The sequence below is a fragment of the Ranitomeya imitator genome, chromosome 3 (genome assembly GCF_032444005.1).
Source record: "Ranitomeya imitator isolate aRanImi1 chromosome 3, aRanImi1.pri, whole genome shotgun sequence".
NCBI lineage: Eukaryota > Metazoa > Chordata > Amphibia > Anura > Dendrobatidae > Ranitomeya > Ranitomeya imitator.
Genome location: NC_091284.1, coordinates 276,591,638 through 276,610,106, shown reverse-complemented (window position 1 = coordinate 276,610,106; position 18,469 = coordinate 276,591,638). Strand labels below are relative to the sequence as shown.

Here is an 18,469-nt window from a genome sequence, read left to right as displayed (position 1 = left end):
CCCCGAACTGGATCATGACAAAATTAACGATGGACAGTCTTTCCTCTTCACTCATTTAAGTAGCTCTTGACATATTCTGGCTCATAACAGTTGTAGAATAGGTCTTAGCACTGTTTGGAATGGTTTACCAACAGTGTCTCGGTAGAACACACTTGCTTCAAACACTGGATATTTGCCAAATGAACTCTTGACGAGACATACCACTTCATTGGAACCCATTCCAGGTGACTACCTGATGAAGCTGCTTGAAATAATGCCAAAGAGTTACAAAGCTGTTATCAGGTTAAAAACGGGGGTATTATGCTAAATCTAAGGTTTAACACATATTCTGATTTGTATCACATGTATTTCTTTACTCCTTGTTTTCATATGTGCTACTTCGTAGCTTTGTTGCCTTCAGTATAAGTATACACATTCTAATAAGAAGGAAAACAATTGTAGGAACTGATATATCAAAACTGTTCACAAAATACAGTATGTACAGTATATTTACTTATTTTTGTGCCACTAGAGACTTTTTCTTTTGATTTTTGTTTTTAATAAATAAAGCATAAATATCACTGCATGTGAAGACTGGATGAATAAATGTTAGAATAACTGGATGAAGTGGGACTCTTTTAGACTACATTAGAAAAGGTGCAATTCAGAATATCCTTGGACAACGATACATAGATAAATAGATACATGTTCAGCCAAGGGCTGGCAAAGAACATGAATAAAATGATGGGGTTTAGGTAAAAGTAAAATGTAATAATCAATCTGTCCTAAAGGAAAAAAAATATTTCTTCTGAATCCCAAGTGTCAGACTGGACCAACTTTCACATTAAAATGTTATCATTCATATAGGTACTTATGTTTGTTTTAGTAATTATTATGCAAAACAAGTTCTAATTTGTTTTTCACTATACCTCCTTACTTATAGTACCTCCATGGGCCATCATAGCTATTGCAGTGGTAGCTGGGTTGTTGATCATCACCTGCTGTTTCTGTATATGTAAGAAATGCTGCTGTAAAAAGAAGAAAGGAAAGAAGGAGAAAGGAAAAGGGTCGAAAAATGCAATGAATATGAAGGATATGAAAGGATCTGGTGGGCAGGTAAAAATAATGTCTACTAACAATAACATTCCTTTGAACATGTGTCCATGGAAAATTATACTTTAAAAAAACACTGTTTAAAATATTCCACTTTGTTTTATATATTTCCTATGAACATGTACTTCAGGCCTTATAATTGTTAAAGATGGGGAACTCTTATTTGGACTCCCCTTTGTTAACCAGAGCTATTAATCACTTGGTTTACTAGTACATTAAATAGGATCTATCAGTAGGATGAACAGTTTTAAGCTGACTACATGGGCATGCATGTCATAGAAAGTTCAATAAAATTATACCTTATTTTCTATTAAAATGATATGGGCCGCTCACTGATCTGTGTGAGAATCTGCCGCCAAAGATTGTTTTAAATGAAAAGAGGAGTTACCTGTATAAATCAAGTAAGAAAAAAACAAAAAAAACAAAACAAAGAACAACAGCTCAGGCTCTAAAATCCTTCTGTTAGCATTCACGTTTATGACGGTACAATTAGTAAAATGTGTCTGCAATTTGGCCTAGGTTTAGCTAAATAAAAAGTGAAATGGTGAAATTTGTCATGTATTGTTATTCACTCAGGGCCGCATTTACTTAAATGTAAGACCTTCTAAGGACCAGATTTGTTTTAATTATGCCTTATTTAAGGAATTAAGTACAGTCATTAATAGACCATTGTTTTTAATCTTTAAAGATTCCATAATAACAGGGTCTGTATCACAGGACTGGCGTATAGCAAATGTGGTGCCAATATTCAAAAAGGGGACAAAAACTGAACTCGGAAATTATAGGCCAGTAAGCTTAACCTCTTCTGTGGGTAAAATCCTGGGGGGCATTCTAAGGGATGCTATACTGGAGTATCTGAAGAGGAATAACCTCATGACCCAGTATCAGCATGGGTTTACTAGGGACCGTTCATGTCAGACTAATCTGATCAGTTTCTATGAAGAGGTAAGTTCCGGACTGAACCAAGGGAACCCAGTGGATGTAGTGTATATGGAGCTTTCAAAAGCTTTTGATACGGTGCCACACAAAAGGTTGATACATAAAATGAGAATAATGGGGATAGGGGAAAATATGTGTAAGTGGGTTAAGAGCTGGCTCAGGGATAGGAAACAAAGGGTGGTTATTAATGGAGCACACTCGGACTGGGTCGCGGTTAGCAGTGGGGTATCACAGGGGTCAGTATTAGGCCCACTTCATTTTAACATATTTATTAATGACCTTGTAGGGGGCATACAGAGTAGAAATTCAATATTTGCAGATGACACTAAACTCTGCAGGGTAATCAATACAGAGGAGGACAATTTTATATTACAGGAGGATTTATGTAAACTGGAAGCTTGGGCTGATAGATGCTCATGAGGAGAACATAATTTTACCCCTATACAAGTCACTAGTTCGACCACACTTAGAATACTGTGTACAGTTCTGGTTTCCGGTGTATAAGAAAGACATGGCTGAACTGGAGCGGGTGCAGAGAAGAGCGACCAAGGTTATTAGAGGACTGGGGGGTCTGCAATACCAAGATAGGTTATTACACTTGGGGTTATTTTAGTTTGGAAAAACGAAGACTGAGGGGTGATCTTATTTTAATGTATAAATATATGAGGGGACAGTACAAAGACCTTTCTAAGGATTTTTTTTACACATAGACATTTTTACACATAGGATTTTTTTACACATAGAGGGGGCATCCTCTACATCTGGAGGAAAGTGCCACAATCAGCTGCGGCCGCAGATGCAGCCCAGCCCATAGACGCCCCCAAGCCGACCAACCTCAGAAGGCGTGGGGCGCGCGTCCCCCAGGGATGCAATATGGACCCTTTAAACCACAGAGGGGGTCCCGGCCTACATGATCTAGGGGAGGGCAGCGACCGGGGTATCAGTTACTATAAAGGTACGGATGATTGACCTCGTGGAGACCAAAACATCCAACACCGCGGAGACACCATCACGTGTTTCTCAACGCAGTGATCCAGAACACTGCCCCCAAATATGCAAATGCATGTAGAGGAGCTGCGGAGACACCATCACGTGTTTCTCAATGCAGGCAGTGAATAGCCAGGCCTTTCCCCGGGAAGGAACAACCAAGGGAAGGGCAGCATCCAATAAAGGAAAACTTCCAATAAAGGAAAACCACCTATGCCAAGCATGGTATCCATCCACAGACAGCTGTTTCTGGGTTTTTGCCCCTCATCAGTGTGGAGTAGGAAACTGGCTATTAGGAGCAGTGCCTAATAGAAAGTCTATAAAGGCACGGATGATTGACCTCGTGGAGACCAAAACATCCAACACCGCGGAGACACCATCACGTGTTTCTCAACGCAGTGATCCAGAACACTGCCCCCAAATATGCAAATGCATGTAGAGGAGCTGCGGAGACACCATCACGTGTTTCTCAACGCAGGCAGTGAATAGCCAGGCCTTTCCCCGGGAAGGAACAACCAAGGGAAGGGCTGCATCCAATAAAGGAAAACATCCAATAAAGGAAAACCACCTATGCCAAGCATGGTATCCATCCACAGACAGCTGTTTCGGGGTTTTCCTCTCAGTGGAACGCTGACAAGAACCACCTGATCACGCTCCACCCCCCCATCCGAGTCACTTCCGGTTAGCTACTTCCGGCCGCGCGGTCTCCTGATACCTGAGACCAGCTCTTATATACCGCACTATGATAGCACTGACCCAACGCACCAAACAAGCAGTGGATACTGCGTCCACCCCACGTCCCTTACATCTTCTGACCTGGGTAAGTTATATCATCCATACCGGCAAACTGCATGTCACCATTACTGCACGCTGTGCAAGGATTAAGCCTTACAGCTGCTCATTGTTCTTTAAACCCACAGTGTCACTACGGCATTTCCGGCTAATACTATTGGGTAGGTACGCTACCATTGTCCATATCACTACCCATCCGCCCTTTGCACATATAATTCATTAGGAGTAATGGTCTCGTTCCATTCCTATTAGGAATTCTCCCATGTATGACCCCGAGACTTTTATGTTTTTTCTTATTTCTTTTTTCCTTTTATATATCTCACAGTCTATATCACCCAGGGCACATGCCTGTCTATACTTATTTATCATAATTGGTATCCTCACCACTGCAAGTTATTCTGCCATGTTGCTGGCCTTTCCACTATGATTGCTCTATAATGGTTGTGACCAGGGACGGCTTTTGTATATTTATCCATACGTACCGTTACATTGACTCAGCGGCCAATGAGCTTTGTTTACAGTCTGTCATATGACCTATATTTTGTATATACCTTGTTTATATTATATATTTTTTTACTTTTTGTTTATTTAGTACATTGATGAAGGTCAAAAATTGACCGAAACGTCTACTGTATGTACTATTACCTCATTAAATTTCACCGCATCTACGTTCTGTGTGTGCCAAGTTTTTCTATCTGTCTTACTCTCTGTCCTGGGGCAGTACCTGCATGGTAGGCTATACGAGCCATGTTATAGGGGTCTCTATCCACGGGGACTCCGGGCTCTGGATGTTGCTGTACCTCAGGGTGTGGGCAAGTTACTTTCAATCTCCTGCCCTCCAGTTTCTGCTGTCGGACATGAAGTCCCACACAGCCTTGGGCTCCCGGTGCCTAGTTTTTGTGCTTCAGCATGGAGGCAGCCCGATCGCAGCTCTCCTCCAGCTCCTCGCTTTTCCTGACCTCCTTCACTGTGTCTCCATACTGAACTAACTTCTCCTCCAAACCAGAATATATATATCTAGGGAAGCTCCCCTGAAACCAGGTCTAGAGCTCCCCCTTCTGGCCTGGAGTCAGAACATGTTGCATGTCCAGGTTACCTGCCAAAGGGATCCCCCTCGTTTCCAGGCATGGCATCACCCTCCCCGAGAGGAAGGCAGTACCATTGTGGTACTCGAACTCCTGGGGAGCCACATTCCCCCCCCCTGTTAAATCCAGTACTCCTGGACTGGGAAAAGGAAACATAAACAATACAGGTTAGACATGTGCAAAACATTTTTGGATATGCATATCAACAGGTACATAACTTTTTCTTCCCTTTACGGGAGGCACTTTTGGCTTCAACGTTGCAAAACATAATTTATATAAATACGACTGGTCTTATACCAGGTTGTCCTTGTTCATGAATGACAGTAATGATGTGAGGTACCCATTCTAAACCCCCAATGTAGGCCTTCAGCGGACTACAAGGCATAAGTGGTCTCCTCTTTGGACCATTTCTTCGGCCACACCGCACGGGTTTTCCTTCTCGGTCCCTTTAAGACAAATAACTTTAAGACAAACAATGAACAGTATCCTTAATGGTTACTTGTAAAACCAGTAGAGAGCACCTTAAAAGGTGCTAACTATTTACATGACAGTTTGTGGACCATTCACTGTCCATAGCCTCAGTGTCTTTAAACAAACAAACAAACCTTTAGCTTCAACTGTCAATTTAAACTTTCAGCAATCATTAGAACATTCAGACAGGTCCTGCTGGCAGCTACTGTCCTGTTCCTGGTGGCAGCTACTCCCTGACCCGGAAAACTCAGGATCACATCTCAACTGACACGGCATACCATGGCACATTGGCTGGTTCCACTACTGGTGTCTGGGTGGACTGGTGGCATTTAGTAACTAGCCTGGCTTGCCTGCTGTTGCTCCTGTAAGGACTGATATTACAGCCTGATCTGTTTACTTTGACTGCTTTCGCACTGGTACTCACTTTCTGCAGTCCTGAGCGAACCAACCTGTCACGGCCACTCCTTCTGCGGCCGTGCCTGCTGCTGAGACCAGTGCTGCTCCTCCCGCTCATACTTACCCGCTGTGACGCGCTCCTCCTGCAGGCGCGCGTCCTCTCCTTCATTCTTCTCCGCTCCCTAGTTCTCGTCGGGTGCGTGTGCGCACTGCCCACTCCAGCACCTCCTCTTTCTGATTTACAGGCGCTCTGTATCTCCTCTCTGTGATCCTGGAGGAACATGACCCAGAAGTCCTTCAGCACTCCATGTATTTAAGGCGATTCCTTCCTCTGCTCCTTGCCTGCCTGTCATTTGTGCTTCTGTGACTCAGGTCCACCATTGTCTTTGCTCTGACTGTTCTGAGTCTCTGCTCTATCCAGCCAGTTCAGCTTCTCTGCCTTTCCCAGCCTTCCTTGTCTTCTCGTCTAGTCCAGCCTTCCCAGTGTCCGCTCTGTTTGTCTGGTGTCTCTGTCCTGTCCTGCTTTCTTTGTGTCTTCCCGTTCCCAGTGCTCCTTTGGTCTCGCCTGTACTCGGCTCTTACCAAACTGTACTTCATCTTACCCTGCTCTGTCAATCCTACGCCCAGCTTCTCTATTTTGTACCTCCTACTGATATGGAAATTTGGGTTGGATAAATCTACCCGTGTGTGCTGCAGCCGCTCCCAATTATTATTTCTGAGCCCTTAAAGAATGAGTCTGACACGTGGTGACAGCTTGACATTCAATCAAAGACTGGAGATTTATTTCCTGATACATAGTTTTTATAATAACATATAGAAAGGAGTGGTCGGGTGGTTAGTTAATTAACATACAATTCAGTTATTGGTTATCTGATATATATGGAATATTGTGATTAATGCGCATATGACTGCTGATTATGCAACTAAATGTAGCTCTCGGTATATAGGGCAAAGTTGAGGCATCTGACCAGGACTTAGTACATTTGGCACTGTTGATCTGCCATTTCAGAAGACTCAGCGGTATCAGTCCCGAACATCTGGTCCAACTTCCCGTTTTTAAGGTGTTTGAGACATAGCGGAAAGTACCGAGCACAATCTGGCCTAGCTCATGTGGTAAAATTGAGCAATTGATTATAAAGTAGCTGAGTAGATAGATATATTTGCTTTTTTGTAAGTATATGTGATTTAAAGGAATATATATGATTTAAAGGAGTATACATGCAAGTGAGATCTACATGATATACATATTTCTATCACAAGCCCCCCTTAGATATCACTTGCCCTAAGCCTAGCCTCCTGTCCCAAAGCGCTGCAACTCTTTTGTGCTGCCGGCGAACTGACGCAAACCTAGTGCCTACGCCCTACACCGTACAGACTTTCGCAATGGGCGATCAGGAGATCTGTCCCTAAACGGGGGTAGAAACATGCATGGTCTCATATTGGCGACTCTGTGCGATCAGTTCCACATATTTGTCGTCATCAGGATTGGAGGAGCCATCAGGTGGGTGAATCTGAATTCGGATAGGTTCATCCAGGAGGAGATGCGGCATCAGGTTTGTTGTTTCCTTTACTGTCTTTTCCATCATCCTGCGGATACAAGGGATTACGCAGCAACCAGAAATTATCACAAGAACAAAAATAACAAGTATGGCTGCCCCAATCTGTGCTAGAATCCTTTGCCACCCACTCATCCACCCAAAGTACTGGTCCCAAGGATCTTTCACTCCTGAATTTTGTTTCAATTCCTCAGACAGCTCAGTGAGTTTCTGTATTGTCACTGTGACTTTACCATTGGGGCCAGTATTGTCTGGGATGTAGGTGCAACAGGTGTCTTTGATCATCTTACAAACACCCCCTTTTTCAGCTAGTATCATGTCTAAGGCCATTCTATTCTGGAATGCCATGATGGAAGTGGGGCCCAACTGGTCTGCCAGACCTTTCAGAGCATCTCGGGTGTAGTTAACAAATCTCTGCTGGTTGTAATACACATAATTTATCCAATCAACATTTTTGTTCACAGTTATTATAATAATTAATAATAATATTAATAATGATTCAAATCCTGCCTTAACCTGGTCTCTGGCCTTGAATTCATCAGGTACCCCCCTAGGTACACCTACGGTGTCTATATAAACATGTGGATCGAAGCTGCCTTTTGGAGTACTTGCCCTCTTTGTCCTGTTCTTTGCAGTACTGGGTGTGAACTCATGGGGGTAGGGAAAAAGGTGGAAGGGCATCAGAACTTTTGCCAGAGCACATTGGCCTACCCAAACACCTTCCAGTCTACTACGTATTTTCATGTCACCACAGATCCAGTATACAGTTAGGTCCATATATATTTGGACAGAGACAACATTTTTCTAATTTTGGTTATAGACATTACCACAATGAATTTTAAACAAAACAATTCAGATGTAGTTGAAGTTCGGACTTTCAGCTTTCATTTGAGGGTATCCACATTAAAATTGGATGAAGGGTTTAGGAGTTTCAGCTCCTTAACATGTGCCACCCTGTTTTTAAAGGGACCAAAAGTAATTGGACAGATTAAATAATTGTAAATAAAATGTTCATTTCTAGTACTTGGTTGAAAACCCTTTGCTGGCAATGACTGCCTGAAGTCTTGAACTCATGGACATCACCAGACGCTGTGTTTCCTCCTTTTTGATGCTCTGCCAGGCCTTCACTGCGGTGGTTTTCAGTTGCTGTTTGTTTGTGGGCCTTTCTGTCTGAAGTTTAGTCTTTAACAAGTGAAATGCATGCACAATTGGGTTGAGATCAGGTGACTGACTTGGCCATTCAAGAATATTTCATTTCCTTGCTTTAATAAACTCCTGGTTGCTTTGGCTTTATGTTTTGGGTCATTGTCCATCTGTAGTATGAAATGACGACCAATCAGTTTGGCTGCATTTGGCTGGATCTGAGCACACAGTATGGCAGCTCTGAAGACCTCAGAATTCATTCGGCTGCTTCTGCCCTGTGTCACATCATCAATAATCACTAGTGACCCAGTGCCACTGGCAGCCATACATGCCCAAGCCATCACACTGCCTCCGCTGTGTTTTACAGATGATGTGGTATGCTTTGGATCATGAGCTGTACCACGCCTTCGCCATACTTTTCTCTTTCCATCATTCTGGTAGAGATTGATCTTGGTTTCATCTGTCCAAAAAATGTTCTTACAGAACTGTGTTGGCCTTTTTAGATGTTTTTTAGCAAAGTCCAGTCTAGCCTTGTTCTTCTTGATGCTTATGAGTGGCTTGCACCGTGCAGTGAACCCTCTGTATTTACTTTAATGCAGTCTTCTCTTCATGGTAGATTTGGATATTGATACGCCGACCTCCTGGAGAGTGTTGGTCACTTGGTTGGCTGTTGTGAAGGGGTTTCTCTTCACCATGGAGATTATTCTGCGATCATCCACCACTGTTGTCTTCCGTGGGCGCCCAGGTCTTTTTGCATTGATGAGTTCACCAGTGCTTTCTTTCTTTCTCAGGATGTACCAAATTGTAGATTTTGCCACTCCGAATATTGTAGCAATTTCTTGGATATGTTTTTTCTGTTTTCGCAGCTTAAGGATGGCTTGTTTCACCTGCATTGAGAGCACCTTTGTCCGCATGTTTATTTCAGAGCAAAACCTTCCAAATGCAAGCACCACACCTCACATCAACTCCAGGCCTTTTATCTGCTTAATTGAGAATGACATAAAAGAGGGATTGCCCACACCTGTCCATGAAATAGCCTTGGAGTCAATTGTCCAATTACTTTTGGTCCCTTTAAAAACAGGGTGGCACATGTTAAGGAGTTGAAACTCCTAAACCCTTCATCAAATTTTAATGTGGATACCCTCAAATGAGAGCTGAAAGTCTGAGCTTCAACTACATCTGAATTATTTTGTTTAACATTCATTGTGGCAATGTCTATAACCAAAATTAGAAAAATGTTGTCTCTGTCCAAATATATATTGACCTAGCTGTATGTCACCCAGGGAAACCACATGATTAACTAGGTTGTCAGTGATGGTACTGTACTCTGAGCAGAACCCCTCGGTGAAGTTTTTTACATCCCTGCCAGTCCCTGTGCGTGTGTAACAGGTGTAATTACCAGGGTATATTGTTATTCCAGTCCCTGAGGGAGTGTCTTTAGTCATGAGTGGGTATTTAGACTTCAAATCTTCACAGGATGCGGAATGAGATGAGTTAGTGTATATGCTGAGGAAACAGGCCCGCTGGGATTCTGGGATGTCGAGTGGCAGTGTGCCCAGGTGGGGTCTGGCTCCGGCACATGCATAACAGCCACTCCCATTATGCTGTTGGGCTGTGTATCTTACCCATTCCAGCCAGTAATTGGTTTCAGAAAACCCAGTTTCTACTGCTAAAGTCTGGTAGGGTTAGTCTTAAAAGGCCAGATATAGGATTATACCGAGGCCCCTGACTGTCTACTGCTGACCAGATCTCCCTTGTGAGGTTTGCTGTGAATGCGGGCCCCTGATCACTCTCTATCACTTCTGGGACCCCGTATCTGCACACGATCTCTGAGAGTAGCTTCTTTGCAGTAGTCTTTGCTGACTGATTCCTCACTGGGAAAGCTTCTGGCCATCCTGAAAACACGTCCACGACCACAAGGGCATATTCGAATCCTCCACTTGGTGGCATCTGGATGTGGTCTATCTGGATCCTCTGGAAGGGGTACAGCGGTCTGGCGAGATGATGTGTGGGAACTTTCTCCATTCTTCCAGGGTTGCATTTACCGCAGGTCAGACAGCTGCTAGTGAACTTGGCTGTTAGGGTGGAGATCCCTGGAGCGAACCAGTAAGCACCAATCAGATCATTCATCTGTGTCTTTGATCTGTGCGTGGGCCCATGTGCCCACTGGACCACCATAGGGTACATGCTTCGGGGTAAACAGGGTTTGTAGTCCATTGAGTATACCCTTCCTTCTTGATGTGTTGCACCCTTCCACATCAAATTCTCCTTCTCCTCCTTTGGGGCTTGTTCTTGCAACTTCTTGAATAGATCCCAAGACGTCATCTTATGTGGTGTCTTGTCCTCAGTTGCCACATAGTAGCCGTCCGGCTCTACGACCTCTCCCATTTCTCCATACTGTCTTCCTTTGGCAGCTTCTTTGGCTGCCATATCCGCCATGTTGTTGCCTCGTGCCTCTACTGTGTTCAGTTTTCCATGTGCTTTGACCTTCAGTACTGCCACCATTTTTGGGGGTTAGAGTGCGCTCAGTAGGTCTTTAATAGCTCCATGATGCTTTACGGTTGTTCCGCTTGCTGTGATGAAGTCTCTTGCAGCCCAGATGGGTCCGAAGTCGTGTGCTATGCCATGCGAATACCTTGAATCGGTGTAAATGTTCGCAGTTTTGCCTTCTGCAATCTGGCAAGCCTTCGTCAGCGCTATCAGTTCTGCTTCCTGGGCTGACAGGCTAGGTGGCAGACTCCTGGACCACAGGATTTCTTGATTGCTGGTCACTGCACATCCCGTGTGAAATCTTCCTTCATCATCTGCAAATCTGGAGCCATCTACATAGAGCATCAACTCTGGGTTGGCCAGTGGCTCTTCTGCCACATTGGGTAGTCCTGCTGTTTCCTGTTGCATGATGCTGAAGCAATCATGATCATCCGGTCGGAGCAAATCCAGATCCTTGTAGAAGGTATCATGCAGATTTTGATCTGGAGGGTTCGTATCTGTATCCCCCCTTGGGAGTGGGAGTAGAGTGGCCGGATTGAGGACTGTATATCTGGAGATGGTGACGTTGTCAGGCAGTAGTAGGGAGCACTGTAGACGAAGATGTCTTGCGGTGGAGAGATGTTTTGGCTGGGTTTGATTGAGAATTGCTGAGATGTCATGTGGAGCCAGGATTTCCACTGGATGTCCAAGAATGATGTCAGCTGTTTTGTCCAGGAGGGCGTGTGCTGCAAATACTGCTCTCATGCAGGAGGGGGCTCCCCTTGCAACTGGATCCAGGCGAGCTGAAAAATAGCCTAGAGGTCTCTGTCTTCCCCCGTGAGTCTGTGTCAGGACTCCAGTAGCATGGCCTTCTTTCTCCATCAGGTAGAGACGGAATGGCTTCTCGTAGTCAGGTAGGCCTAGCGCTGGCGCTGAGACTACTGAGTCTTTTAGCTTCTTGAACGAACTGCAGGCCACATCTTTTAGCAGGAACGGGGTTACGTTAATGCAGTCATACAGAGGTTGCATTAGGACTGAGGCATCAGGGATCCAGGCTCTGCAATAAGAAACTAGACCAAGAAAAGCTTGTAGTGCCTTTGGAGATGTTGGGGGAGCCATCCTCTCCACTGTGGTCTTCCGGTCATCTGTCAAGTGTTTAGTCTGGTGAGCAATGCAGTGCCCAAGGAATGTAACTCGCTTCAGACACCACTGGACTTTGTTCTTTGAGACCTTGCAGTGTTGTTTCGCCAGGTAGAGTAGGAGAGACACGGAATGTGCTTTACACGTGTCAAAGTCAACTGCACAAAGGAGTAGATCATCCACGTATTGTAGCAGGGTCACTTCTGCATGTTCTGTGATCCAGTTGGCGAGAACTGTGGACATTGCTTTGGTGAATTGCGAGGGGCTGTTCTGGGCCCCCTGGGGCATCACCGCCCATGTGTACTGTGCCCCCTGATGCGTGAAGGCAAACAGGAACTGGTCATCTGGATGGAGGGGAACACTGAAGAAAGCATTTGCCAGGTCGATCACCGTGAACACCGTTGCTGTGGAAGGCACATTTGAGAGCAGGGTGTGTGGATTCGGCAGAATTGGAGTTTCAAATACTGTAGCGTCATTCACCGCTCTTAGGTCATGTACCATTCTGAACTTGGCTGGCTCTCCTTTTACAGTCTTTTTCTTGACAGGGAAAAGCGGGGTATTGTAAGGAGAGGTGCAGGGGACAATGACCCCTATTTCCAGGAACACCTTCAATTGGTCTGAGACGGCTTGACTCTGTGCGATGGACAAGGGATACTGGGCCTTACGAGGATATGGAATACCTGGCTTGAGTGATACCCGCACCGGGGCAACTTGAAGTTTTCCCACATCTTGGGGTCCCTTAGACCATAGACTTTCTGGTACTACGTCCAGTACCTCCTTGGGTAGGCCTTCATGGGTTGTTTGAGGTTCCTGTAAGGCTGCCAGCATGACTGACTCTTCCTGGGTCAGAGGTGAAGAAAGGGTCACGGTCCCATCTTCCTGGAACACTATGGTTGCTTTTAGTTTCTGTAGAAGGTCTGCCCCCAGTAGGTTGAGTGGGCAGGTTCTTGACACCACAAACTGGGACAGGATAGAGTGTCCTGGCTGAGTGCACACGCTCAGAGGCTTTGTAAGCTGAGAATTTCTGATTTGACCGTCGATGCCTACGCAAGACACAGAGGATTCTGATAGGCAGGTAGGGTCAGGGAGTTCCACATGTCTCATCACACTTCTGGCTGCACCAGTGTCCACAAGAAAAGACCTGACAACGCCATCCACTTTCAGGGTAATTTGAGGGGTTGGTCCTGCTGAAGGGGTTTTGCATGTCAGGAGCGTGGTGTCTTGCGGACCTGGCTTGCCCCTGTCCTATGGATGGGGCGCTTCACTGTCCACCTTGTCTGCTCCTCGGATTGCTCCTCTGGGCAGGGTCTTGGGTTGTGATGGAGCTCTGCACCGGCTCTGGTAATGACCCAATTTGCCGCAGTTGAAACATCTGACGTTCCTTCTGTCTCAGTATGGCGGTGGCTCTTCAGAGTCTATGGCCGCCATAAGGGGTGTTGTCTTCCGCACTCCTGGTTGGGACTCAATCCCTTTGGCTACGGTGAGCAGGGTGTCCATTGCTATTTATAGTAACGAAAAAGAAAATCCAGCTCAACATAGTAACAGTTCAACTCGGAGCACGGAAACGCTGTGTCAAGGCGTGGGGAATCCAAAAAGCAAAAAAAGAATATCCAGCTCAATGAGACAGTGAAAAGTAAAACTAGGTACTTTATTCACTTCATGTAGAAGCAGAGGATAAAAACATCAGCACAATAAGGATAAGAACACTATCTATCTACGCGTTTCAGGTGGCAAAGCACCCTTAATCATGATATCATGATTAAGGGTGCTTTGCCACCTGAAACGCATAGATAGATAGTGTTCTTATCCTTATTGTGCTGATGTTTTTATCCTCTGCTTCTACATGAAGTGAATAAAGTACCTAGTTTTTACTTTTCACTGTCTCGTTGAGCTGGATATTCTTTTTTTGCTTGTCCATTGCTATTGACCTGTACTCGGGCCTAGCCACTATCAGTGGCTTCTTGATTGGTTCTCTGAGTCCATGCACAAAGGCCTGTGCCAACATCTGCCTGTGTATCTGATCATGAATGGTGAAGCCCAGGTCCTGGAAAACCTGCATTACTCTGCCATGAAACTTCTCCACAGTCTCTGTCTTCTCCTGACTCATATCATGTAAGCTGAGGGCCTGTTCAGTCAGCCTGCCTTTGGCCCATTCTCTGAGTTGTTCAATCAGCTTCGGCCCTGACTCCCAGGCATGTACGTCTAAGTCTGCTGACAGCTTGAAGTGTTCTTTCATGATTGGCCAGAAGGCATCACCTGCCTTTATCTCCATCACGGCCCACAGATCATTCCAGGTGGCTGCATATGTGCGCTGGTTCTGCTGCATTCTTCTGTAGAATGGCATGGGGTGCATCTCTGGGTCTGGAAGATTGTTGAGGATACTGGTCACCTAACTTGGGGTGAAGTGCACATAGAGTAATGGTGGTGCTTCTATCTGCCCCTGTCTCCTAGGTGCCCGTGGGTTTTTCTTTCTAGTACTGGGTAGCATGTATGAAGTCCCCTCTTCATCCTCATTAGAGGAATAGTTGTGATAGAGTGCACTGGGGTCATGCAGTGGCTGATATGCGGTCTTGGATATTGTCTTTTTGTGAGAGGATGTGTCCCCACCCTGCTGAGGCTGTGGAGGATTATAGTTCCATTGTGGTGTGAATGTTGGCTGCTCTGACCGGGGATACTGATCACCATCTGATGGTGATGCCTGTCTCCCCCCCCTGGCCCCGGACCTGAGCTGCCTGCTGCTGGGTTTGTCTGGGGGAAGCCTGCTGCGGCTTGAGGGGTGCCTTCTACTGGGGGATCTCCACCTTCCTCCCCCGATACCATGACTGTCAGAGGTTGGGCTGTATTGGGAACATAGAATGTGCCTTGTGCTGTGAGCACTGGATACATGGACACCACACTGCCTAGACTCGGCACCTGCCCGACAGGCAGCAAATCAGAGGAGAGTGTGACACAGAGTAAGGAAAAGATGGGTGATTTAGAGGAAGGGGAGAGTGCTTCAGAGAGAGAGAGGGAGGAGGAGATGAAAAGTGTGATGAAGGAGGTGGGTGTGGTGTAGGAGGAGGAGATGAAAAGTGTGATGAAGGAGGTGGGTGTGGTGTAGGAGGAGGAGATGAAGAAGAAGAAGAAGGAGGGGTTGATGAAAGGCGTAGAGGAGGAGGAGGTGCGGAATAATGAGAAGGCTGAGGAAGAGAAAGAGGAGGAGAAAGAGGTGGAGAAGTAAGAGGAGGTGGAGAGGGCAGTGCAGAAGACGGAGAGGAAAAAGATGGTGGAGAAAGACAAGAAGAGAATTCCTTCTTCTTTGATGCAGCCCATGCCGGCATTGTCAGAGTAACAGTGTCATCTCCCTGTACCAAGTTTGGGCGGGGCGCACCACATGCTGAGCAAGTCTCCCTGTACAATGGATTCTGCTGGGTGCAGACTGCACACACCCAATATTTTTTCATCCCCATATGGGGGAGGTGCTGATGGTTTAACACCTTTCCCTACTTTGTACACATAAAAATCACTTCCTGACTCCTTCACATATCTTTCAGTGCTCCCCAAACGTTGTAAGTCTGTAGCCACCTTATACCATGCTGTTGCAGTGGGCAGCAAGTTAGTATCAACTAGCTTTCCTTTCTTTCTTTTTAAGACATCATGCCACTCTGCAGCTCTAAGTCTGCCTCCCTGATGGATCTCACATACTTTCATGAGCTGCCTGTAATTCTTCACATATCTGACACCTTCGTGCTCTGCTACTATTTGAGGAGCCGTTTTCTCATCAGGAAGCAAAAGGCTCTCCTGTTGCTTGGCCAAATTATTCCCCATTGCAAAAAGAGAAATAAAAAACACAACAATAAAAATCTCAAGGAGGTAAGTATATAAAAACACGAAAAATAGAAGAAAAAGGGAGCTTTCAAAAAATTGATGCTGGATGATTTTGGAATCAAAACATGAAAGAACCATCAAAAACTCGGTACACGATCCAAAATTCAGGATCTTTACAGGAAAAGAAAAAACCCTTTTAAACAAAAAAGTGAAGAGGCAGAAAAGAAAAGAAACTTTGAAAAACTTAAAAAAAAGGTCTAAAAACTTAAAAATGCAACAAAAAAACAGAAAATAAAAATAAAATTAAAACGGCTTCTCCTCTCCCCCCCCCCCCTTTTTCTTTTTTTTTCCTTTGTACTCTGCGCTTAAATGCAGTCAGAGACACACTTCCCCTTTTTTTCAGCAGCTGCTGTTATACCAAAAATCACATATGTCACATCAAAAATGATAGATATCATTTAGTTTCACCTCTTCAAATAACTGTTATACCATAACCAGATATATGCAAAAACAGAAAACTTAGCAACAAAAAGAAGAGGAAAAGAAGACAAAAAAAATGGTGGTGACCGTGTGATTTACAATGCATATATTTCTCCTAACTGCATGGAGGAGGGGAAGTTCTAAATAGAGAACAGACGGGGAAAGAGAGGGAAATAAAAAACAAACTTCTTTTTCAATTCTATCCAGTTAAGCAACAATACATGACATTAACAGACAAAGAACATTGACATCCAGGAGATTCGACACCCTCTTTATTATTCTGTGACACATGCAGGGTGCACTGGGAAACAGACTACTGCCAATCGCACTGAGCACACCTATGCCCGGGCCACCTGAGTGAGAAACACAACAGGTGGGAATTCTACCACCCCGGTCCGACCTATCTAACTAGATAGTCGGCACTACGGGAATCTGCAGTAGTCCTCTAAGTTATCACTACCCGTGCCTGGAGCCTGGGACCACCTGCCCCGGGACTACCTGTCCCTCCTATGCACGGGAATCCTGCAATAACTTATCGAGCGATTTGACTTCCTGCGGTCTGTTCCCCAGCAACCACAAACAGTCACTGTTCCTTGCTTCTCCCGGATGTTACACAAACACAGAACATATACACGGCACACAGCAGACACCTTGATCCCAGGGTTTAGGTTCAGGCTCAGACTTTTTACACTACCTGGGAATGCGGTGGTGACCACACCTGACCGGCTAAAGGTACAGACCCGGACTGGGCACAAGGGACATTCAGGTAAGATGATAGAATTTTCTTACCTTACTCTGATGGAGCTGCAGTCTCCGTCCCGTGGGCCAAGGCCGTGGCCCGCACCCTCTTCTGTCCGGTCAGCAGGATCCCCTCCTGCGATATCTTCGTCCGACCTTGCGGGGGTCTCCGGGTTCCAGCTTCTTCGGCAATAGTCTACCTTGGGTCTGCCCCTAACGCTCCCTGTATAGGGGGTGGTCTACCTGGTCAGCTCACCCTTGGGAGGTTCATTGTCCTGGATCTGCGGGTCCACTCCAGGTGTTCCAAAAGATCTCACACAATGTGGCTGGTGTGTTGTGAGTTCCGTTCTGGAGCTCCCTCCTGTGGTTGCTAATGGTATTTTTGCGGGTTCTGCCCTTGGGCTCCCTCTGGTGGTTTCAAGTGGAACTGCTGCTCCGTTGGGTGGCTGTAGCATTTTTGTAAACTCTGCGTGGATTTTGTAGTTTTTAATACTGACCGCACAGTATCGTTTGCTCTCTGTCTATCTAGTTTAGTTTTGGCCTCCCTTTGCTGAAATCTAATTTCATTTCTGTGTTCGTCATTTCCCTCTCCTTTCACAGTCAATATTTGTGGGGGGCTGTCTTTCCTTTTGGGGATTTCTCTGAGGCAAGATAGCTTTCTATTTCCTTCTTTAGGGGTAGTTATATCTGAGGCTGTTACGAGGTGTCTAGGGAGTGTCAGGAACATCCCACGGCTATTTCTAGTTGTGTTGTTAGGATTAGGGACTGCGGTCAGTAGAGATACCACCTTCTCAGAGCTTGTTCCATGTTGCGTTTTAACCACCAGGTCATTTCAGTGTGGCCTCTTAACCACCAGGTCATAACACTGGTGTATGTGACTTTATCACGGGGTACAGGTCCCTGTCAGGGTGTCCTTCCAAAAGGTGGGATTCTATGTCCATCCGGTTAACAAAGATCTCATTTATCATTCCAATTTCTTTGATGAAACCCCAGCCTTTCTGCTGATTCAAGACTACTACTTCTCCCTGCTGCTGTTGTTCCCCTTTCTGCCTGAGGGATTTTGCGAGTTCGGGCCTTTTCCTCTAGATTTCTCTCCTGAAATGCTGCCTCTCCCGCTCCTCCTGCTGTCTACAGTGCTCCTGCCATATGATAATTGGGATTTCCCCTTGGAGTGCTATCGTGTCCTCCGCGGGTCCCTCTTTAAACACCATGGGTTCAGTATAGTTAACCCAGGGCCCACTGGTTGGAACTAGCGGGGCTGTCAACTGACCCAAGCTGCCATCCTCCCGGTCTCAGTACAGTCGACGATCTGCTCCTCCGGGCCTCAGCGTCGGCGAGGTCAGTAAGGGGCCCACCAAGATGTTGTTTGGCGCA

General features: G+C 45.6%; 1 protein-coding gene across 1 annotated transcript in view; it reads left to right on the top strand.

Moving 5' to 3' along the window:
* SYT2 (synaptotagmin 2) overlaps nucleotides 1-18,469 on the top strand; it is a 332,824-nt gene that overhangs the window by 185,583 nt on the left and 128,772 nt on the right. The window contains exon 4 of the mRNA XM_069756485.1: nucleotides 923-1,095. Coding sequence (XP_069612586.1) covers nucleotides 923-1,095 — 173 coding nt within the window. The remainder of the gene's footprint in view (nucleotides 1-922; nucleotides 1,096-18,469) is intronic.